The sequence below is a fragment of the Grus americana genome, chromosome 4 (assembly GCF_028858705.1).
Source record: "Grus americana isolate bGruAme1 chromosome 4, bGruAme1.mat, whole genome shotgun sequence".
NCBI lineage: Eukaryota > Metazoa > Chordata > Aves > Gruiformes > Gruidae > Grus > Grus americana.
Window position 1 is genome coordinate 57,858,363 of NC_072855.1, and position 24,009 is coordinate 57,882,371.

General features: G+C 40.5%; 2 protein-coding genes across 5 annotated transcripts; one reads left to right on the top strand and one right to left on the bottom strand.

Moving 5' to 3' along the window:
* The first annotated feature begins 622 nt into the window (after positions 1-622).
* GAR1 (GAR1 ribonucleoprotein) lies at positions 623-23,714 on the top strand. Of its 4 annotated transcripts, XM_054824572.1 has the most exons (8): positions 623-814; positions 16,798-16,877; positions 19,592-19,764; positions 19,845-19,999; positions 21,467-21,526; positions 21,938-22,073; positions 23,021-23,134; positions 23,484-23,714. In XM_054824572.1, the coding sequence occupies exons 3-8, from the start codon at positions 19,605-19,607 to the stop codon at positions 23,495-23,497; spliced, it is 639 nt and encodes a 212-aa protein (XP_054680547.1). In that variant the 5' UTR covers positions 623-814; positions 16,798-16,877; positions 19,592-19,604; the 3' UTR covers positions 23,498-23,714. The 4 variants fall into 4 exon arrangements, with proteins under 4 accessions (XP_054680547.1, XP_054680549.1, XP_054680546.1 ...); XM_054824574.1 differs by lacking the exon at positions 623-814 and having other exon boundaries at positions 16,532-16,877; XM_054824571.1 differs by lacking the exons at positions 623-814; positions 16,798-16,877 and adding an exon at positions 18,896-18,995.
* On the bottom strand, positions 1,247-18,823 carry CFI (complement factor I). The gene is made up of 12 exons (XM_054824566.1): positions 17,760-18,823; positions 16,100-16,418; positions 14,966-15,110; positions 13,448-13,626; positions 12,375-12,485; positions 10,693-10,809; positions 9,472-9,510; positions 8,889-8,992; positions 8,186-8,301; positions 6,269-6,543; positions 5,054-5,155; positions 1,247-3,062 (listed from the first exon to the last, which is right to left on the bottom strand). Exons 1-12 carry the CDS (start codon positions 17,817-17,819, stop codon positions 2,845-2,847), a joined length of 1,785 nt encoding a protein of 594 aa, XP_054680541.1. The 5' UTR covers positions 17,820-18,823; the 3' UTR covers positions 1,247-2,844.
* Positions 23,715-24,009: the final 295 nt, after the last annotated feature.

Here is a 24,009-nt window from a genome sequence, read left to right on the forward strand (position 1 = left end):
ACCTTTATTTGATGACTTTGTTAGAAGTGGTAAACTTGGCATTGCTTAATGTGAAAGAGACAGCAATAGCGTTTTGGAGGAAGACGAAGGCTGATTTTCTAGCCAGCTGTCGAGATATGGTGGCCGTGGGGCTGAATGGAAGGAAGGGCAGGGTTAGTGCCAGCCGTGTCGGGGCTTGGTTAGCCTGGTGGCATGCCCAAACCACGTACTGCTCTTCTTCAGGGCAGTCGGGGAGAACCTGTATTAACACAACTAGAAAAACGACCTTTTAGAAAGCACGCTTGTTTAGAAGCCAAAAAAAAAAAAAAGCAGTAGGGAATATGTACTTGAAGTGTTAAAATTTTAACCTATTTTTATGATGATGTTCAATGTGAAGGAAACTGATCCAGTGACCTTTACACATGTGAGTGATTCAGTTTCAGGTGACATCATTGAATGTGCAAGACTGGGTTGTAAAAGAGGACAAAATGAAAGAATATATTAAATATTAAAAGCCTGGTCTTGATTTGCTGAAAAGAAAAATCAGACCAAAATGGACTAGCTTGCTAAACATCCTGTTTGGGTTTTTTTTTATTATTATTATTATTATTAGATGCTTATTAATTTAATATTTAAATTCTAGATGCTTCACAGATGAGCTAAAGTGGAACCATGTGGAAATTGTTTTTGTAATGAAAGCTCTGTTTTAAGACCTGTGGAATCCCTAAAAACAGCAATATTGGACTTCAGGACAAAGTTAACTGTAAAGAAGAACAGGAAATGGAAAGAAAACCGAGAGAATTCCAGATCAACAGGCAGAGCGGAAAAAATACAGGTACATATTCTACTGTGGTTTTTTCTTCCTTTCAGCGTCAGCATTTAGTATTATTTGTAGTTAACTGAAAAAATAGGTGGAAAAAGTTCTTTACAGAAGTTAATTAAGTCAAACAAAAGAGGGAGCTCTTCCTGCACCTGGCCAGCTTTTCCCTATGATTACTTTACAAAGACCCTGATTCAGCAAAATAATTTCTGTGTAGGAATATACTTAAATGCTTTCCTAAATAGCAAGCCTTGAGGGGGGTGTGTGTTAAGAGAAGCAATTCATACCCTTTAGTTACTGGTGATTGACAGTGTCTTTGCATGACAAATTCATGCTGATGTGTGTTTTTTACAAACTGGAAGATGAAGAAAAGTCAGTGCAAATGTAAAAATGTTGTCTGAAGCAGACTATGGTGAATTATAGAAAAAAACATCACCACAAGAACAGTGTTGTGTGAACATATGCCATTTATTAAACAGATAATTAATTGAGAGGAATGAAGTAAAACAGATATTAAAAACCTTTGTAAATCAGAATACAGTGAAATATGTTCTAAAACTATTGAGCAGTTTGATAAATCTGATCGAGATGGTGCTGAAGCTATTTGACAGTTTTGTGTCGAGGGTACCATCCACAAACCAAATTCTAGTACTTCTAAAAAATTTTGTGCATGCCTTCTGTGCATAACTTGCTGAGTGCAAGACTGTTATGTATAAACTGACATTTTCTTATAGCAGACACCATTACTGGTGTCTAAAAATGTGTAGCTTACGCAGCGGTCCTTTGAGCTGTGCTTCCTGATTATCATGTGTGCAGAACTTCCTCACAAGGATTAGTGAAAGCAGAAGGATTTTCTGCCTAATCGTTCCAGTTTTGTGGATGGCCCCTTGTCTTGGTCCAGTTCTGGGTCAGTTAAGGCAGTTGCAAAACTCCCCCCTGACTGCACATTGCAGGATCAGGCCCTGGATGTTCTTTCTTGGCGTCACTGTTTCACGCTTCTGTATGTTGGGTGGGATGCTTGTGCTCATTAGAGAATCTGGTGAGGTGGTGTTATGACTGAGAGTATTAATTTTTTAACTTTAGATCTGTAACTTGGTTTTGTAGAAGTAAGCCTATATGTATAATATATAGACTTTTAATATATTTATATTATACAAATTTTGTGTATATGTGTGTGTATAAATATAATGTATATATATACACATGCAGTAAACCCCTACTTGATGTTAGGAGTTTGTTGGATACTAGAAATATATATATACACACATACACAGAGAACTTAAGATAGTAAAGATGCTTTTTATTTAAGGTGAAGAGTCAAGTTTTAAAATTCCTTTGTTGTTTGTGACCAGCTGCAGTTAAATTAATAAATCTTAGAGCTACAAAAATTACCCCAATCTAGATGATCAGATGAGGCGTATTAACTAGATAAAAATTGTCTGAGTCTGAGTTTATAGCTGAAAAATCTACCATGAAGCAGAGTTGTTATTTGGGTAATTGTTGCATTACAACAAATCTCATGATCGTAATCAATCTGTCAATTAATAGGTGGTCTGAAGTCTACTTTCACAGTAAGCCTAAAGAATCAACTGCCAAGCAATCCTGAGGGTTTCTAGTGACCTTGGGGTGATGGAAGTTTTTTAAAGTACTCTGGTTGCTGTCCTTTCTGTGAAGTTCACATATTGCCAGTGCAGTCATTTTCCAACCACTGCTTTCAGTATGGTTGTCCATTTTAAATAAACAAACAACCGCAAATGAAATGCTAGGTGAAATGTGGAAAAAACCCAAATAACAACAACAAAAAGATATTTTATTTTCCCTGCTTTTATTAGAGACTTTTGTTGCGGACTCATGTGACTAAAATTCTCTTCCTACAGGCTTCTGCAAAATTGTGATATTCATAGAGCATTAAGAATTTTCAAAATATATTCTTTAAAGATTTCTACTAATTGTTGCTAAGTTATATGGTTGCTGATTGTAAAAAAGGACTAGCATTCATTTTTGCATGGGTGGTGATAAGAAGGAAGTATTTAATTTTCCAGGTTTCAGATATTATACCGTGAAATGAGATTCCTTGTCACATGATGGCTAATCCAGTCATAATAGCTGGCAACTTTTGTATACACGCCAGGGTGACCAGCCTCCCCGCAGTTCTCGCCCCAACTCACAATACCCCAGACATACGCCACATTTTCTGCATCAAAACAGACCAAGGGTCCTCCTGAATCACCTTTGCAGCTGTCTATGGAGCCATCATAAGTACCTGAAGCGAAAGAAGAAATAAAAAGCAAAAACAAGTTCACATACAAGCTAACACACAAAACAGAGCTCAGGAAGTTTTTCAGGCCCATGTCGCTTCCTGACAGATGTTTGCCTCCTGGTCACCAGCAAAGGAGGTTCCTAACCTCTTCAGTCTGTTACTTCTCATTTCTTTTTAAGTGCGGAGCCTCTCTTTACATTTGTGGCTGGCCCAAATTCTCCTCATTTGCTTGGATATCACTGATGTGAGTCTTGTTTTACTCTGCGATAGAGAAGGATTCAGCCATATTGCCTGTTATATCATTAGAAGTAGCTCATAAAAAGTATACAAAAGCGGGAATCAAAAGGTAAAAAGATTTGTAGGCTGTTTCCTATGGAAACGAAGCTGTTTGTTGTAATATGTGTATGCCTACGTGTCTGCCTTTGGTGTCCTCTCTACCCAATAATTCATTGGCTAGTTTCACCTGTATAGAGCTGTGCGGAGAGGCAGAGGCCTCAAAATTATATTCTCTACCAGCTTTATGAAAACAAGTGGGCAGGTACAAGAAGGAGAGCATGTAAATGCTGGGGTGGGAGGGGGAGCAACTCTCTTGAAGTGCCCTTGCTGCAAGGCCTCGGTCACAGGGTGGACCTTTTGCAACACCAGATAGCGGCCCTGAGGCACAAGTGTGTAGGATCCAGTGCTCTTTATAAGTTTCAGTGCTCACGGAACTACTTGTTGGCAATTCAGCAAATATAGTGCTTGTGAAAAAATGAATTAGGAGTGAAGGATGTGAGATAAACAGAAACACCACTACAGAGCTAGAATATGATTTATGCTTTGTCCTATATACTCAGTAAAAGTTTATTAATTTTTACACCCTTACTACACTTTTCTGGTTGATTGACCTAGTTTGAAGGAACCCATACTAAGCATGAGTCTCCAAGTTTTTAGAAATGTAACCTATTTCTGGAATCTCTACATTACTGAGAAAGAGTTTTGTGAACTTTTCAGAGTTGGATTACTAATCCTATAAAACAAGATTTTACTGCCTTTACTCAGTTTAATTAATATTTTCTTGTATAACTAACTCCCGTGGATACTAGCCCTTAATTCCAAAGTTTGTATTTGCATCAGGGAGGGGAAGCTAACCCCAGATACCCCTTTTCTGATGTTGTCCCATGTGATACTGTCTTTGTTCCCTCCTGGTAAAGTGTGATCACTTGAAATACCTTGAAGATCAAGGAGGTGAGTTACGGAACTTGCACAGTAAACAAACCCAATATCTTACAGATATTATGCTGAATTTATCACAAATTATTTGGCTTTTATATCTGTTTTTTAATTTTCTCGTTAACTAGTTTGTCTAAATATTGTCTTTACTTTTTGATTTAAAGAACAGTTGAAACTATCTGCCCTATAAGTTGAATACTCATGGCTCTTTTAGTCATGTATTTGGCAATACCTTTTGTTACTTGAGAAGCAAAAAATGTGTATTCAAAATCCTTAGTTTAGTCCTAGGAGTGACAACAAGTTTCATGGCCAGACTAACCTTAGTTTGAAAAGTTAATCGTATTTTTCCTGGGGTGCAGTGTGGTAGTAGCAAATGTCTGAGCAGATGAATAGTCACATTCTAGTCAACGGGACTACTTATGTGCTCTAAGACAAGTATTTGCTTAAGTATGTTGCTGAATCAGAATCAAATATAGTAAAGGTAGGAAGTTCAGGGGGCTGTAAAGTGCTTGTTTATTTAGAAAACATAACTCAAATTGCATGTTGAAATTTGCCCACATAATCATAGAAACTTGGCACACTGTCATCTTAACTCTGTTTATAAATAGATACATGATTGTGGATGCAGCTAGGCTCCTGTGGCTAGCATTTTGCTAATGGTGATACTGTGGCAGTCAGTTTATTGTCTTTTCCAAGTCTAAAAGATTCCCAGCCAGTATGTCTGACCTTATAAACAGTGGGTTTGATGGTAGAGAAATTATAGTAAGAAAATTGATGCTTGCCTGCACATGCCATCTGTTTAAAAAATCGTCCTGGATATAGTTTAGAACAATTCTGAAATAAATTAACATTGCCCCACTTGAGGATAAATTGTTTGGTGTAACCTAGAAAATAAAAGAAAAGAATAAACTTTTCTGAATTAAAAATGGTAAGTACATATTAGACACTTTTAATATAACTTGAAAGTTACATACTTGCTTATCTATAGAATATAATCTTCAATATTATAACCAGATACCCTAAACTGCCACTAACACTTACCCATATGAATTGCAGTACATTGGCCATATATTTCAAAATAAAACAGAGTGGTTTAATTGCAGTGTTAAATACAGTACTTTCATTTCGTGGCATTTTCACCCTTTCCCTTTCCTTGTCTTCCTCGGGTTTTTTCTGTGTTTTCCATACCAAGGTTTCCAGACACTGGGAAACTGGTATATTTTCTCTGAAATGGAGATGTGGCTCTGATCATCCTTGTTACCTTTTTTTCCAATTCTACTCTGTCTTTTCGGGATGAGTGGACCAGATATTGAAGATACAGGTGAACTAGGTTAAGGAGATGCTCTGTTTTGTTCTTGGTCCGTTTGCTAGTAATTCCCAAATTGGCATTTGCTTTACGGACCGCTACTGAGTATAGGCAGGAGAAGCCTCACAACCAGTATGCGGTAGCTCCAATGCCAGGCTGTTAATCACTGTGATACAGAACAAATGCTTCCCAGATCTTTGACAGTGTGATTACATTTGGCTTATCTGGCCCTGTGCAACTTTCTCTGGGCTAAACTTAAACACAGCTGAGACGAGATGTGCTGAGTTTCATAACAGTTGGCTGCAGCTCAGATCCTCTTGGGCTGTGACTATGGGCACTGTGAGCTACTGACCACCACTTGCTAAATATCGTTACCAGGTCTCCACAGGTGATATAACTTACATTGGCAAAAGGAACATTTCTTATTGTCAGGGTAGTTTTCAACCAGGGGTGTCCTCCAGATGAATTTACTATGTGGTTGACACAGCAGAATAAGCAGTACAGAAAAGAGAACCAACAGTGATAGGCGAATGCCGAACCACAGCCTACGTTTTCTGTACGCAGCCTCTTCTGAATCCACAACTTTTTTGTGCACAACTACTCTTCAGCCTTTTCAAAATGAAAGCTCACCACAGTTAGAAAATGAGTGATAGAAATAATACATTCTTGTAGTAAGCACTACAGCAATTACCTTTCTCTAGTCCCCATCCAGAAACCTTGCATTTGTCACCAGCCTTGAACATATACTCTGACCAGGGGATACAGGCGGGTGTGCTGTATGTCAGGGTGCATTCTCCTTTCCCAGAACCTTTCAGCTCCAGCAAAGCAATGTCATTTTCGTAAGTTGACGCATTATAATTTTCATGGATTATCACTTTGTTTACTCTGAAAGTATCTGTCTCTTTGTCATACAATATTATATCCAATAGTCCAATCCAGACACGGTACAGATGAACTCGATTTGCCCTGGAAAAAAACAGTGAAATAAAATATGTTTTGGTACTTAAGCACTGTACATTTCAACTAGCTGTAAACTTTTGCATTTTATTAAATTGAGTGCATCCTCAATAAGTTTGCAGATGACACCAAGTTGGGAGGGAGTATTGATCTGCTGGAGGGTAGGAAGGCTCTACAAAGGGATGTGGACAAGCTGGATCAATGGGCCGAGGCCAACTGTATGAGGTTCAACAAGGCTCAGTGCTGGGTCCTGCACTTGGGTCACAACAACCCCAGGCAACGCTTCAGGCTTGGGGCAGAGTGGCTGGAAAGCTGCCTGGTGGAAAAGGACCTGGGGGTGCTGGTCGACAGCCAGCTGAATATGAGCCAGCAGTGTGCCCAGGTGGCCAAGAAGGCCAACAGCATCCTGGCTTGTATCAGAAATGGTGTGGCCGGCAGGACTAGGGATATGATTGTCCCCCTGTACTCGGCTCTGGTGAGGCCGCACCTTGAGTGCTGTGTTCAGTTTTGGGCCCCTCATTACAAGAAGGACATGGAGGTGCTGGAGCGTGTCCAGAGAAGGGCAATGAAGCTGGTGAAGGGTCTAGAGCACAGGTCTGATGAGGAGCGGCTGAGGGAACTGGGGTGGTTTAGTCTGGAGAAGAGGAGGCTGAGGGGGGACCTTACTGCTCTCTACAACTCCCTGAAAGGAGGTTGTAGCCAGGTGGGTGTTGGTCTCTTCTCCCAAGTAACAAGCGATAGGACAAGAGGAAATGGCCTCAAGTTGCTCCAGGGGAAGTTTAGATTGGATATTAGGAGAAATTTCTTCACCGAAAGGGTTGTCAGTCATTGGAACAGGCTGCCCAGGGAAGTGGTTGAGTCACCATCCCTGGAGGTATTTAAAAGCCATGTAGATGTGGTGCTTAGGGACATGGTTTAGTGGTTGGACTTTGCTAGTGCTAGGTTAATGGTTGGGCTTGATGATCTTAAAGGTCTTTTCCAACCAAAACAATTCTATGATTCCATTCTAAAGTTTCTCTAGAATAAAAATCCATATTATATACATGTAGGTTCTTTCTGGACTTGATGTCCAGGTTTTTCTGAAGTGTAGCAAATGCAAGGCAGATGACACTTACTGCTGAGTGCTGCAACTAATACAGAAGGAAATATTAAAGGCCAGCCTCTGTGTTTAGTGCTGTGACAAAGAGAAAGTAGGCATTTATGCCCCTCTGATTTCAAGTGAAAGAAGAGTGAGCAGATGTGGATGGGATGCTGGGACTGGCAAATCTTCCCTGTCTGCTCTTGCTTGTTCTGGGGAATATATGACCCCAGGGACATTCTCAGGGAACAGATCCCCAAAGCAGAGATGAGGAAGAGAGGAGGTCCCTTGTGTCTATCCACCTTTCAGGCAAAGTGGTTACAGTGAACCTTTCCTGCCTGCCTACTATTTGACTGAAGAATGCCGTGTCTCTCTTCAAACTCATCATTACTTTTTCATCTTCCTGTTCACTACCAAAATATTCTACTTTCTCTGAATCTTCCCAATCGTTAATGTGGTGAGCCTGTGTTTTAAATTGTTTCATTCAATAGGCAAAAAGGAATTAGCAAACAGGTAGCTAAGAAGGGCAATAATATCCAAGAAGAAAATAATTTTCCAGTTTGTTGTTTTTACCTGACACAGTGTGCAGCAGTCAGAACCCAACAGCCACCAATATAAACCCCTCCACAGTACACTGTTGCACCTTCACTGCCAGTTTCTTTAATTGCCACTTGCCAAGGGAATTCACCCTATTCAAACAACAAACACCCAAATAATGTGAAATCAGAATACTATGTGTACTATTTTTAGCACATAAATGGAAAGACACTTCTTGGTATCACCTCATCTCCTTGACTATATCTGATTGTAAATAAAAAATCTGCTATCCAGAAATTGTGACTAGGGCTCCATCTGATACAAAGGATATATATTCTAAAATGCAGTAATTTTATTACATCTTCTGACTTTGTGTGATGCCCTCCAGCTTTCTGTCATGAAACCCCTTGCAGCCAGAGAAACAGATGTAGAATCTGACCTGCTATGCTCGAGTATTACATTCCATTTTGTCAGAATTGTTATTTCTAGCTATAGTATTAAGTATTTTTCAGAATAATTTTCAATGTACTTGTACTGTAATGCTCAATTTTGCAACTTCATATTTTACTTTATAAATTGTGCTTCTCTTTCTTTCAGTGCAATGCCACTGCTGCTGCAAAACATGAAATTAGTGTTGTAGCTGATTTTGTTATTTCTGTACATTGTAACAGAAGGACAATAATGCCCACTTAAATGGATGCTGAATGAACTCATATCTGGTAAGGCTGGGGTTTTTTACCTTTCTTGCAATCTCTCCACCTACGATTCTTTTCCGTCGAGTTAATGTGTGATTTGTACGACCGCAGTGTATTTGGGGAAGAAGTGTCTTTATCATTTTTCTTTCTTTAACAAAAAGGAAAAATGTGTCTCAGAATTCAGGTATCTATTTTCTCTATTTGGAAACAAGTTTCTCTTTATCTTGAAAATTTGAGTGCTGTGAATATGCCAGGAGCTGAATTAGCAGGAAAACAAAGACCAAATATTTTAGCATCTGTTTTTGCTTTGAAAATTGCTTGTATGTTAGCTTCACATTACTTCTTTTCATTTTCCACTGCTGCTTATGTGCAGGCAAACAATTTTAAAGCAGTTCCCCTAGATTTGCTGAGAGTTTACCTCCACTAGTTGCTAAAACATGCAGATGTGTCCTCAGCCAGGATGAATTATTATGGCATTCTTGAAATCAGTGGAAAGCAAGACAAATGGTAAACTCCAGAGTGTATATTACTAAATCTGAGTATTCTGAATCTGACCAGCTGGCTGGTAGGTAGAAAGCCGCTAACAGGAGGGTATGCTGTTCTTTTGGGAGGGTTAGTTACACTTACCTTCATCCATACTGTGACTTTCAGCACCTTTGTCTTTGCCTGTAGTAGAATAACACAATACTGAAAATATTGGTAAACATTTACATTTGTTCTATCACTTGAATCTATGTTTGTGTGCCAAAATAGTGATACACATTTAAAATGCATAAGGGCGCACCATTTTCACATGGACAGCAATACTCTCAGCCTGGTGCCTGCTGTTTCCTTTTCTACTAGACACTCTTTGGCTGCCTCAGCCTACAAATGACCTACATCCAGCAGATACTCATTTGTAAATACATGACATCTACTCTACTTCCCATGCCTAGGGAGCCCTTCTGGAAAGGAACCCTGAGAAGTGGCCTTTTTTACTGGTTTTTGATCTCTAAAGTGATACCCCATTCTCCTCCATCAGGAAACAACACAAATTCCTCCTCCTGCCCATCAACCTTTTGGAGCTTTCCAAAGCCCAAAGGAGCATTAGGTAACAGGATATTTTTTTTCCAGTTTAGATGGTGCTGTTGTGTACTGTGTGCCTCCTTTAACAGGGTAAGAGAGGGTATTCAACATGAGAGGTAAATTAAATGCTTCCTGAATCTGGTTTGTCAGCTTTTATTCAAACAAAATGCCCATTGAATTCAGTGCCTAAAAGGAGGTTGAGGATTGGGTCTGTTCTCATGTTACTAACAGTAATGTTTACATTTAGAGTTCAGTTTACCTTTACCAATTATCTTTTACCATTTACCAACAATATTTACTTTTTGGCTTTAGACTTTGTCTCTTATCAGCGTAAGGAAAAACATTCTAATTTCAAAACAAACCAAAATCTTTTCAACAGTGAGGGGAACAGCACAGAAGAATTATTATACTGACAAACTAGTTGAATTCCTCATCTGTGAGGAAAAAGTTCCTGCCCACCCTGTCTATGCTTTGTTCACAAATAGGGGATATCAGTTTGATAGATGGCCACGTAGGCAAAAGACATAATCTGCCTTAAGCCTCCTAAACCATCATCTGTTTCTTCCTTCCTTTAGTTTTCTTGCCATTCTTTTCTAGAAGGAAAGGGAGCAAAATTACGTAAACTTTTCTTCCTACTATGCATAACATAGTATTGGGAAGACTAATTCTTGCATGCATTTTGGTTTTGCTAATTTGTTAAATAATTTAATAATATGTATTGTGTAGTCTGTAGTTATAATTGAGCAGAATGAAAAGAAAGAAAAACATCTTTCAGAGGGAAACCTGCACAGAGAACTTGAGCTTCATCCTCTCCTGTGAGGCAGTCAATTTCTTTGTTGCAGACGTTCTTATTTGGAATGCAGATATTTGACCGACAGTGGAAACTGTTGTCTCTGCACTCTGTAACACAGCAGAATTACAAACGTAAATCACAGGATCATATGATTCAGCAACCTCACATAGTTAGAGAGCTTTTAAAAATATAAACACAATATAGTATCCATGTTATGGGACTTGGCTGTTCATAAACAGATGACAAAAGCAGGCTTTGTAAGTGTAAAACAAAATGAATACTTGACTATCCTCATTTACAATCTTGAAGTTTTAGGACTTAAAAAAATGTGGATCTCTGTTACCAGTTCAGTACTGTACTTCTAGACTTGGTATCACTCCTTACCAGTCTCATCTACAATACACGCTCACACTTAACCTCAGCCAAAGGATTTCCAGTTTTGCCAGCATTACTGATCACCTCAAATGAGGAATTTATGATGCTTGGATTACATTTCCGCCCTGAAATCAGAGTCCAAGCTGCCTTTTGGTTGAATGACCTAAATGCCTAAATGGAGGGTTAGGAATCAAGAGTCCTGTTTTGAAGATACTGGATTTAATAAGTTATTTATTCTAAAACTCTTGATTATATGAAATGTTATTATAAACCTGAGAACCCCCTTCCTTTTAATTCTTGTGATCACTTTGTATGTTATCAAAAGCAAAGCAGTGCTTGAATTTATGGCAGGTTTTTTTGAGCTATTTTATAATTTTATGTGACTCCACTATTTAAGGATATATGTCTTTAATAGAAAATAAGATAGTTCTCTAAAAGTATCCAGATATCACAACATGATCCTAAGACCACTGAACTCAGTTGAAATACTTCTTCTGACTCCAGAAAGCATTGTTTTCAGCCCATACAGCTGAAACAGCACTGTTTTGGTCATGTGGAATCTGAAGAAATGTCCTCTAAATATATGAAGCCACAGATTTTTTTTTTTCTAAAAGGCCCGTGACTCTGTTTCCATGATTATCAGATTAAACTTATTGACAACTGTAAAACTACAAAAATAAGGTTATTTAGGGATAGTGATGGGATTTGTAACCCACATTACCATTTGGCACCTGAAACCCAACTTGTGAAAGTATTCTGCATTCGGGTCATGCTAGATCCATTCCTTGTTTCTAATCAAAATTGTTACAGCTGGAATTGCAGATGCTGAAAGACTGACTGCTCATGAAGAAGTAATGTGACAGGAACTGTTCACAGATATTCTATGGATAATCTTGTATTAGTAATAAATTTAAGAGAGATCTTAGTTTGGTTCAAAGATAGTTCATTGGAAAAACAGTGTCTTTGTTTAATTACTATTGATTTTCCCAACTAAAAATACATTTTCATTCTAATACAGCTCATTTTTTATATCAATGTTTAACAGCCTCCTAAATGATCTCATTGTATTTCCTCATCCTCCGAGGAAATCCACATTCTCAGAGATCACTTGCCTGCTTCAAAGAATTATATTATGCCTACTTTTCTTGCACTTGTGTATACAATAACTATGGTTTGATTGCTTTAATGTAGTGACTTACTGGGAAAGACACTGTAGCTGTAACATCACTGTAAAAATTCTTTGGGGGTGGTTTTCTGCTGAAATGATTTTGAAATAGCTGAGAAAGGAAATTATTACCTCTACAGCACAGTTCATCACTTAGGTCTCCACAGTCATTGATTCCATCACAGGTTTTATCCAGAGAAATGCACTTCTTGTTGACACAATGAAACTCAGCATCTGAACAAGCTGTGAAGCACGATGAAAGTGAAATTAGTGTGGAAATGTCTATAGGTTTACAGCTGCCCACGGAAATATTCATATATTCTGCTTGCATATTTTATTCTATCAGCAGTTTGGCCTATCAACAGTAGGCATTCTGGGGCCCAGTAATGTGAATAGGAATCTTTTTTATTGTTTTAATCACCTTCTCATCAAGCTTTCAATGTGACCACTTATTATCCTCCTCCAACTTGCAGTAGCCTGGCAAAAGGGAACATCATTTCTTCTAGAGAAGGGCTAGAAATGGTTGGTTCAAACCCACTGTAAGAGATCCAAGTGATTAAGATGATGAATGTTCCACTCTAGAAGTCATCAGGAGTCTGTGAACTCCTACTTCTGTGGCGTAAGAAAAACCTGAGACAATTCATAGCTCTCCTAACCAGCAGCATCTCAGGCTGATGCTTATCAGTGCCAAAGAAAGCCCACTGCAGAGAACAGAAAGCTGTTCAGAAGTCAAAATGAGAACTTGATTTCCCCTTATATCAGTGAAAAACAGGAGTCCCAAAACCCCCCAGAAGACATGAGCAGTTCTGCTATAGTCGTGCTTGTCTGGCTACAGTGCTACTAGCGTCCTAATTGATCTCCCTCACAGACAAAGCAGTGAGTAGGGGGTTTTCACCTGTCTCCTCACCAGTTAACCCGGGAGAGACAAGACTTGTGGGATACCATGTACCTGGGTACCCTTGGAAGGGATGGGGGAACAAACAGAACCATGGGTGAAATATATTTACTTTTGGGAAATATCTGTAAAAATACTTTAGGAGCAGCAGTGATTTTCCAAACTCAAAAACTCAAGACTCTCTTGACTTAAGACTGCCTCAATTGTCTTGAAGCCTGCAAAAGGTTTCAACAAACTAGGTCCTAATTATTTAAAATCAACTTGAAATGTAAGAACCCCAAATAGATATAAAAGTAAAAAACCTACTAACCTCTGATATTTTCATGGCACTGGAGGCTAACAAATCCCTCATTACTATCTCTTGATTTCATCTCTATGTGACATTCAGCAAGACTTGTCTCTAGGCCCCTGCAAGTTATTTGCAGACACTGCAGTGAATTTAAAGCAGATTCTGTGATGCTGGAATTGGCTTGATGATATTCAGCACCTCTGTGAAGATACAAATAATAATAACAAATTACATTGTTTCACAATGGAGTCTCCACTGCTTTTATTGTTTAGAATGTATATGATTTTCCTCAGCGTTAAAAAATTTTGATCATGGCTTAAAAAAGAGCAGACTTCCCATGGAATTGTCTAGGAGTAAGTAGGAGATGTTTACTTTGAAGAAAAAGTAAAACAAAGTGCTAATTTTTGCAGGTTGCTGCATAGGACTGTCCCTAAATCCGTATGTAGCTCTATGATAGTCACTGTGTATCATGATGGATAGAAAAGTCTCCTTCTGTAGCAAAACTTGTAAGCCCAGCTCTCTATCCCTGTGTAGGCATAGGTGAGCCATAATTTGGAAACCATCCTGCATGTGGTCAAATATCCTTGATGTCATCAAAATTAATGCATATTTAGGGAGATCAGGCCCCTGCAAGGCTGGGATTAATACATTTTATCTCCCTTGGTTTTACCTGAGCCATGTCCTCCTAACAGTGTATGTGTCCCCTACCTTAAAGTCATATGGAACAAGTAAATAAGTAACTAGAGGGGCTTACAATGGGACTCCAGGGCTGGATGCTCTGTCCCAGCAGAAACCCTTCTCTGCTATCTAAAGAGATACTGATCAGGACTGGGAAATACTTGCTTCCCACCTAGAGGGGACAATTTAGGGCACTGCAATAGCATTTTTAGTCTTCAGGTAGGGTTGGGGAGGCAGCCCTACCTAAGTTAAATTAGTTGTATATGTGTAAAATTATTATGAACAAGATATAGAGTTGACTCTCTATGAGGAGCCGAATGTGCAACTCAGGTCATCAGTGTGGTGGCAGGAAAAAGAACAAGCTCTGCGTGGCTTCAGCCATCCCTGTGGCCAAAGCAAGCAATGGCAGCGGGGGAAGGGGTGACCAAAAAAACCATGTTCTGGTTCGTGTTAGCCTGGCTGGTGCAAGTGGCAAAACAGAGCTGTACCCTGTTGTCAGCTAGCGTAAGGAACTTTTCTCTGCACACAGGTCATTGCTCAGAGCTACCTGGGGATGGTCCATCTGTGCACTTTCCCTTACACAGACCTGAGAGAAAAACCTCTGGCTTGGTCTTCAGCTTTATTTTAAAAGTAAAACAATTACGCTTTGTATAGTTGTAATCTGTAATAGAACACACAAGTCTCTGTTTTGGCTTTCACTCTCAGGTGTCAGTTTAAGAAGCTTTATCAGAATATTGTAGCCAATACATGTTCATGAGCTTTCTGTCTTAAGCGTTGGCTGACTGTGACTGACACTTACATAAGCATCTCTACTTTTTCAGATCCCTTGCAGTTATCCAGAGACAAATTCCCCAGACTTACAATTCAAAGCCAAGGTGCTTGCAAGCCACGTTTGCTTCATTCATAGTCCACTCACTATCACATACAAAAACATCAGTTTTTTGACTCACAGGTTTTACTCGAAGCAAACTTGAATCTCCATGGCCCACAGAGATTGAAAATGTTTCTAAAAAAAAAAAGAGAAATAAAAAAATCCCCAAATAAAATCATATAGGTGTATCTAGTGGAAAGAGCACAGAAACAAATCAGGACTGATTTTGTATTGACAGCCAAAGTTCATATGGAAAGAACAGTAGATTGGGAATCAGAAGCTTCAGGTATTATTCCTGATTTTTCTGAGGATTGACTTTGTGGCTTTGAGCCTGCCACTTTTTCAAAATATACCAGTTTCAGGACAAATGAGGGTAATGGTACGAGTACATACGAGTACCTGGAGGTCTACCGAGGAAAGGTTGCATGTTAGTATAATGACTTCCATTAGAGGACTTTTGATAGCCAACCAGTAACACTTCAAGTGAGATGGCCAGATCCTGCTTCCACTACCTGTGTAGCAAAACTTCCGCTGTTTACAGTGGAGCCAAGGTCCTCAGCTTATTTTAGTGATGGAGTATGGGGAGCGCACCAGGAACACACAGAGGCTCTCCAACCCTTTTCAGTGGAACAGCTTTCCACGTTCATGAAATCCACAGTGTGAAGATGATTGAGGTGAACATGGCTTACCTTCTCCCCACGCACTCCCGCACGCACCTCAGCAGCTTGACTCTGTTCCTTGGACTCTTGCTCCTGTGAGATGTGTCCCTCTCCCAAAGATACTACTCTCACTGCTAATGGGAGTAATGTGCAGGCCCTGTCCTGCTGTGCCTCCCACCAGTCAACACCCTGCCTAGAAACCATAGAGCTCTTCCCTGTGCCTGTTTCTTCCCTTTCTACCTGCTGATTTGAGCAACTTACCAGCAGCAGGGTGACCTGGGCCTGTCAGTCACTTTATTTTTATGAAAATCAACAGATACTGCCCACTTTCAATGACTTCTCATTTTCCATTTCATGTCCTTACTAGCGCAAGGAAATGACCAGACTTTCTTAGCTGTCAATAGTAAGCATCTCCTTGCCCACAAATGACTGACTGATACATTTTGGAAAAGGAGGTGTCAATACCTGCAGACATGCATTTTCCCTTGTGCAGAAACTTTGCTTCGGGGCGTTGACACTCGTAGCTCTTTAGGTGACAGTAAGTATGGAAGTACTTTCCATTGGTAGAACAAACTGAAGAGCCATTCTTTGGGCACTGGTAGGGAAGCTTACAAAGGCATTTTCCCTCCACACATCTTTCCCATGGGTGACAAAAAACTTTCTTGCAGGACCTGTGTGTGTATTGGTTGCTTAAGCATTCTCCTATGAGGTATGTGTCTTGCTCAGCCGGCTGGGCAGGCTCAACCTGCTGAAACTGGTTTTCTTCAGCATTAGATGCTGCATTCTGCAAGGCACAAAATAATAAAAAAAGGGGGAGTAAGACTAGGAATTGCACCAAGAGTTCTGCAGATCCCTTTACTGACCTCCACAAAGTGTTCATTCCTAAGCCTTTTCCTATCTTACAAGCAAATCAAAACATAAGGGGACTTAAAACACCAGAAAAATAAAAAAAATAGCAACTTGTTTTTTTCTGAGACTTGTTTTATTGGCCTGGTTGGCTTTGGGTTTAAATATCACCTGTATTTATTAATGTCTTAGAAGCAAATAAAGAAATCTAAAATTAATGTTTTGTTTCAGCATGTGACTGCTGAAGTAGCAAGTATCTTAAAGAAATTTAAAAATTAAGTGCCCTTCCTTATCGGCTCTTTTCCTGTATCTTGCAGAGCAGTGGATTTGCAGTGTGGGTCCTGGTCATTGCTGGACTGCAAGGACAGATTCTGACCCTCCGTTTGACTGCCTCTAGGTGAGTGACTCTGCACCTGTGTTTGTGCAGCTCTCTGGTGACTTTGCTGCTGGCTGAGTGCTTTTCCTTATTAAGATCTATGGGTAGGAAGAATGTTGAAACATGAAAAATATGTATGGATGGACTTTGCATAAAAATGGGAAAGAAAAATTAGTCCTCAAATGTGATTTATCAGCTTTGAGTGTGTCAAGTGAATCAATACAGCTGAAGTTTAAAGTTCTCGTGAAGAAATCCTGGCCATAGTAAAGTCAGTAGGGATGTTGTTGGGGCAGAATTTAATCCAACAAAACCCCTTTTAACAGTTGTATAATCTTACTAAATTCTCCCTGCTGTTCTCAGGTCAGTAGAATCCAAACCATGAGCCAGATCCGGCTTGGCATAACTCCCACATTGTACTAGGCGGTCCTCTTGAATAGGAACAGAAGCTGCTGATTTTTATCTAAGGTTTTCTCTAAAAGACTCTTGGGGCATGCTGAACACTGAGCCCAGGTGGACTTTCTGGGACACTTCTGCCAGAAGTCGTTCTGCAGCAAACCTTCAGGCAGTACGAAACATGTTAGAAGACTGTAATCTCATTTGTGAAAAAAGGAAGGAGGGGGGCAGGGAAAATTGCAGCACCTTTCTGTGGTCAACCATGCTTGCAAATTGGGTTTAGGATAGGATTAAAATCTTTTCCAGAAGCCTGTTAGCATAAACCCCAGATAGAATCAACACATGAAAGAGAAATAGCAAGCTTCAAACATTCATACTGGGCTAAAACAAATGTATGAAACACAAATGCTATGAAAAGAAGCTTAAAATAATAAACAGATTTTGTTTTTATAACAATAAACTACTTTTTTTTTAATAAATTACTGCTACCACAATAAAATAAATTCTTACCTTTGATCCACAAAACCAAAAGAGAGACAAGAAAAACAAGAAAACTGGGACTACTCGCATGATGAAATTTTATCTCTCTTTGTAGATAAATTCCGCTGGCTGGGATTCTTTTGAATGTCAGTTGTTAGGTTTGTGTTTAATTTTTAACCATTGGTAAAATAAAGTGTCTTTAGAAATAAAGTACAGGAGCCTCAACTATTAGCTGATAAATCTGATCTCTCCAAAAGGATCCTGCCTCGATTTAACTGGTTTTACTGTAAGCGCAAGACGAGATAACGAAAGTAAAGCCCTTAAAGTAAATGATTAAAAGGAAGCACTTATTAAGGATACACATTCCCTTTCTTTTGCCAGAGACTGATCAAATCATCATGCTGGTTCTCCTGATTGTACACATTCATCATTCCCAGATTATTGTAAAAGATACATGTGTTTTTATGTAAGAGATATATATGTCTTCATATATATGGAGAGAGAGGGAGAGAGAAACGCTCATATCCATGTAATGTCCATTACATACTCAGCTGGACTGCCAGCTCATATTACACAACCTGTATAGAGAATTTTCAAGTGTTTGACAAATGCTTTAAGTGCTCTGCTGAAAGTCGGCTTCCAGGAACACGTAAAGGCAGCAGAGCCAACCCACCCCGTCCCCAAATGCCCGCCAGCAGCACTGCTCTCCCTCCCGGACAGGGGCTGGCAGAGAGAGGCGCTGGCTCCTTCCCCGTGGCGGGGCGAGCCGGGGCCCAGCCCGTCACACCGAGCGCAAGGCTCCCCGCACCACGGCTGCGGAGGCCCGTCCATCGGCAGGGCAGAACCGCGCCGCCACCCGCAGCTACGAGAGGCCGCACGCCCTGAGGCCTACAGCCGCACAGGCGGGACCGGGGCGCGCCGCCGGCTCAGACGCACGCCGTGCCGAGGGCAGCTCTGAGCGCCACGGCTCCCTCCGGCAGCCCGCTGTTTTACACGGGAAAGCCGTACTCGCGAGCGGTGCGGGTCGCGCCCGGCCGGCCGAGCCAGCCGCCTGCCCCGGTGGCGGCCGCCGCTCAGGTGAGACTTGCTTTGAGCTCCTTTTGCGACCGTGCCGCGCGGAGGTGCCGTTTCATTTACGGCAGGCAGCCTCGTTTCCGGCGGTGTGGGCGGTTTCCTGGTGGCGGTGCGTGCTGCTGACGCACGCATTTGGCGGCAGCGGCGGCGGCCGGGACGGCGCGCACGTGGAGGTCCGCCACGTGCGAGGAGGTCGGTCTCGAGCCGCGTGTGGGGGCAGGCGGGAAGGGGGACGGAGCCGTTAGCGGCCGTTGGTGATTCCTCAGCGCCCGGGTACGGGCCGCGGCGGGGCTGCCGCCGGCCCTCCTGCCCCGCAGCCCTGAGGACCGATGGCAGCCCTGAGGGAGGGCCGCGCTGCGCTGCGGGCGGGCGTCCGGGGGCGCGGGGGAGGGCGCCCTTCGCGGGGATCCCCACAGCCCGGCTGCAGGCCGTGCCCCGTGGGCCCTCTGAGGTGCCTGGGAAAGGCGCTGCGGATGCGCGCCGGGTATGTGCTCGCTTTGTGCGAGTCGCACGGTCTTTTCCTGGGGCTCGGGAGTGTCGCGTTCAACCCTCATACATATGAATGAAAAACACGCCGACATCACTGCTGATCACGTTTTACAGGTGGGCGTTGCAATGGATGACGTCTCAGGTGTAAACTGCGTTTTTTGATGTGCCTACATGCGAGGACTGAAACAGCTAACCATTATATTAACAAACAGGGCTGTCAGGAGACTTTAGTTTGTACAGCAAATCAAACATGAAATATGTTTTTAATCTTAAACAATTGATTTTTGTCCACAATTTAGGAGGTAGTAGAGGATGTCTTTTCGTGGAAGAGGAGGCGGCTTCAATCGTGGAGGAGGTGGCGGTGACCGAGGTGGCTTTAATCGTGGTGGACGAGGTGGCTTTGGACGGGGAGGTGGACGAGGAGGCTTCAACAGAGGCGGATATGACCAAGGCCCTCCAGAAAGGGTAGTTTGTAAGTTACATGAAGGGATTATATTTATTTCATTTGGAATGACTGCTCCAGCTCTTTAGCTTATTTGTTCTTTATTTCAGTATTGGGAGAGTTCATGCATCCGTGTGAAGATGACATTGTTTGTAAATGTAAAACAGAAGAAAACAAGGTGCCTTATTTTAACGCCCCAGTGTACTTGGATAATAAGGAACAGATTGGCAAAGTGGATGAAATCTTCGGACAGCTGAGAGATTTTGTATCCTTCAAAAATGTGTGACGTGCAATATAATTTTTTTTTAAGGGCTGATTGATTATTAAATGGAATTTCTCTAGGATTATAAAATAGTTAAGGCTTGGCTACCAGTTAGATGTGAACAGTCGCAAGTCTAGCTACAACTGTTGGTGTCAGTAGGTGCATCGTTCACATTAAGTGCCTTATCTTAAAGCTCTTTCAATATGACAGTACCTTATGTCAGGCAGAGGTTTTCAGTCAGTACCAGTACTGGCAGATGTCTTTGGGATTCATGGTGGTTTGAGATGTTACTTTTTCGAGCTACTTGACCATATTTTCTGTTATAGGTTACTCACCTATTGAGTTGATCAAGGGAACAGGGTATTTTTGTGCGTTAGGGGGACCTTGCTCATGCTCCAGCTTATTACTTAATTATAAAGGTGAGTTTGTGCTAGGATTTTGTATTGCCCATTGTCCAGCTTATTACTTAAACTGCCAGTAAAAGTGGGTTGTGCTAGGACATGCTTCTGCAAAGCAAGCTTGTTGAGACAGAGGCACTGGGTCCATTTTGTTGTCATAGCCAGATTGGCAGAATCCATGACAAAAGCCGGACAACTAGGGGAGTAACCTGTAACATTGCAGTGAGACTTAGCCTGCATTGTTGGTTGCTTGAGCATCAGTACCTAGCTGCATGCATTTTCCTCTCCCACATTTAAACGTGAAGTCAAATGCACAGGTTTAAATCACTCTCGCGCTTTGAATGTATTAACTTGCAGATTTACCTTTTGTATCAGAATTATTTGAATTTCAGAAACTTATTTTCTTCCTACAGTAACACATTAAGAAAGTAGGGATTTGGCCAGTCCTTGCTTCCCCTTTTAAACTAGAGTTTTAATTAAGCAGAGCTGGTCAGCAGCTCTTTTGGATCTTAGGAACCGCATACCAAAGTCGTCGTGTACTGGAGAGGCCTGTGGGGTTACAGAGAGTGTCTGTCACCTCACTGTAGAGTGAGGCTGGACGTGTGGTTGGCCCAGCTGTCCCTGTTGGCTCTTACCATTCCACAGCCAGGCAGTTCTACCACCTGGCAGCAGCAGCGCTAGCAGAGCCTTTGCAGTGTCTAAAGTGTTCTAGACATGCCTTGATGTCACTCCGGGGCTAAGGGGATAGTCGCTTGCTATACAAATTTGTTTCTTTACAGTTATGGTTTTATGTACTCTTGCCACTGGTATGTTCTTCCTTATGCCCTAATACATGGAAAGAAAAAATGATTTTACCACAAAATACCATATTTGTAACTATGAAAAAACCCTGAGAAAAATTGAAAATAGTTTTTTTGATCTTTTAATTGTAATTTTTCATTTGCAGTGATGATGTTTAGCTTCATTGATAAAATACTAATGTAGAAAATGTCTGAATGTGCTTTTCGTATAATAATAAAATCCACTATTTCTAATGTTTTATTCCTGCTATGTTCCTTAAAGAAACTAACAGTATTTTTCAGTGAAACTGTCTGAGAACATGAAAGCCTCTTCATTTAAAAAAATGCAAAAGGTTAGGCAATCTCAATAACAGAATTCTACTGTATGTCATTAGTTAGGTAAATCTACTCTATGTTGTCAGATAATAAAAACTTAATAAAGCTTTTATTAACTTTAAAAGCTAATTTTCCTTTGTAAACATAGGTATTCATTTCCTCTTTCTTTTCACTCATGTGTCTGCCACATTCTTCCTTCTCCCTGCCCTGCAAAAAAAGATGTAAAAAACTTATGCAAATATCATCTATATTTTAATAACTTTATAACACTGTGATTTATTTCTTGCATGCTTTCTTCATTTGGCTATTTGCAGAGGACAATTTGACGTGAAGGGCTAAGACCAAATTGTGGGTATTTGTAAAGGGAGATATTAACATGCTCTCTAGCCTTGGTATTTTCAAAACCTGATGGAACTCTCTTCCTGCAGTTTTACATTGATCCAGCAAAGCTGCTACCCCTTCAGAGATTTTTGCCAAGGCCACCTGGAGAAAAAGGTCCTCCCAGAGGAGGTGGTAGAGGAGGACGTGGTGGTGGACGTGGAGGAGGAAGAGGTGGTGGTAGAGGTAAGATCCCAAGAATGGAAGCTGCATAATGTTGCAGTGTTTTTGGGGTGGGATGTGCTTTTGGGTGGCTTTGTTTTGTTTCGTTTTGTTTTTTTGGGGGTGGGGGGGTTGTGGTAAAGCTGCGGTTGAGTAGTTGAATATCAACAGTTGTATTGCAAAGGAAAATGTTACACATATTTCTGTTCGATAACTCAATGAAGGAGCCAGTGATATCTTCACAATGGCAGGACCTGGGCTTCTGTAGCTAGCTAAATAATAGCTCCAAAGCATAGGGAGGAGAGTACGCTGATTTAGAACCAAGACAGAAAGCGTGACTGCTAAGAAACTTCATGGTAAAAGGTTGTAGATAATACACACTCAAAACTCAGTGAAAACTGTATTTTTAGTATGTTCTAAAAATCTAGTTTGGACAAAATACTTGAAATGCAGTGTTTGAAAGAGGGGTGAATGACCTGGTAGATCTCATCCTTCTTTTTTTGAACATATCTATGATGTACTCCTCAATTAAAGCTGAAGTTTAATTTTTTCTTACATCATGCTTTCTTGCCTCTTCTCCCTACCCTGCCCCTTTGCAGTGAGGCACATGTTTCAATTTTTTTTTTTTTTTGGTTGGTATGTTTTAATGTTCTGTTGAGTTGTAAGTAATAATTATTAATTAATAGTTGTAATTAATTTTTTGCTCCATGAAAGAAGTTTATTGTGCAGTTTTGTTAGTGTCTTTAGTGTTTTGGGCATTGTATATCAGCTATTAAACAATACCTAAAATGCTGTAGATGGTCCTTAGAAGAGACAAGGTACTAGTGATTGACCTAGTAACTGTCCAGGAATTGACAGGTTCTGGTTTTTTTGTTGTTCTTTTCCTTTCAGAAGCTGTCAGTGAAGTAAGTTGTTATGCATAACAAAGAATTAATATGCTCCTCAAAGTGTAATTTCTTTCCTGTGTTTAGGAGGATTCGGAGGAGGAAGAGGTGGAGGAAGAGGAGGAGGATTCAGAGGAGGAAGAGGTGGAGGAGGAGGAGGAGGATTCAGAGGAGGAAGAGGTGGTGGAGGAGGCTTTCGAGGTGACGTGCTGTTTGTACATTTCAGTAATAAGAATGGTTCCCAATTTCTCAATCTTTTAAATATTAAACAGAATGTTGTATTTTTTAATCTCTTATAGATGTTTATAGTTTTATGCAAAAAGTTTCTGTGCATCACAGTAGCTAGCTTAAACTGAAGCCAGAGTATCTGCATTTTTTGATGCTTGTGTAAGACCATGCTAGTTTTTTTTGCTTTCATCTGTGGGAACACGTAATGATGATAAATTATTTTACTCTATCAACTCATTTAGTGTTATGTATATAACTTACTAGCTTTAAATGCATCTAAGATGTGAATTGTTAAGTGTATTTTTCTTCCCTCTTAAAATAGGAAGAGGATATTAAAAATGGAGCCACGAGTATCTCCCCGCTGTCTTACCGTGTCACCTGCAGAAGTGAAGAACAAGGAAAAGGACCCTGAAAAAGTTCTTTATAAAAAGAACTTGAAGCTGTAAAATGACAATTATTTTTATACTTAATGACTGTTGATCAACACAGGAGAGCGTAGCCCCAGGCGAAGAACTGAAAACTGTTCTGAATATACTTGAACTTTTTTAACTAAGCCAGCATTCAATGTTTTTCTTAAACCGTTTTTTTCTGACAAGTGACGTAGTCAATCGTTGACTTCATGTTGGAGTTTGGAGTGAACAATCAATTGAAATGTGTTTTCAAAAAACCCTATGGGTTCACTGCATGCACATTCGTCAGTATGAACCTGTTACCCATGTGTGACTGATCCCTAGTTCTCATCCTCTTTTTATATTGAATCTTCTGGGTTGCTCTAAAGTGGACATGCTGTTTAAACAACCTTTGTGAACCTTTTTTTAGAAACTAAACTTCAAAATTTTGTGTTGATA

What these genes read in the sequence shown, in the direction of transcription:
- CFI (XM_054824566.1), bottom strand. Translation starts at nt 17,819, where the DNA reads ATGCGAGTAGTCCCAGTTTTCTTGTTTTTCTTGTCTCTCTTTTGGTTT. An exon ending in AAGCACCTTGGCTTTGAATT is followed by an intron (nt 13,627 to 14,965) that starts GTAAGTCTGGGG and finishes GTATCTTCACAG; the next exon opens with AGGTGCTGAATATCATCAAG. An exon ending in GTGCCATGAAAATATCAGAG is followed by an intron (nt 12,486 to 13,447) that starts GTTAGTAGGTTT and finishes CGTGCTTCACAG; the next exon opens with CTTGTTCAGATGCTGAGTTT.
- GAR1 (XM_054824572.1), top strand. Translation starts at nt 19,605, where the DNA reads ATGTCTTTTCGTGGAAGAGGAGGCGGCTTCAATCGTGGAGGAGGTGGC. An exon ending in CCCTCCAGAAAGGGTAGTTT is followed by an intron (nt 19,765 to 19,844) that starts GTAAGTTACATG and finishes TCTTTATTTCAG; the next exon opens with TATTGGGAGAGTTCATGCAT. An exon ending in CATTTAAAAAAATGCAAAAG is followed by an intron (nt 21,527 to 21,937) that starts GTTAGGCAATCT and finishes CTCTTCCTGCAG; the next exon opens with TTTTACATTGATCCAGCAAA.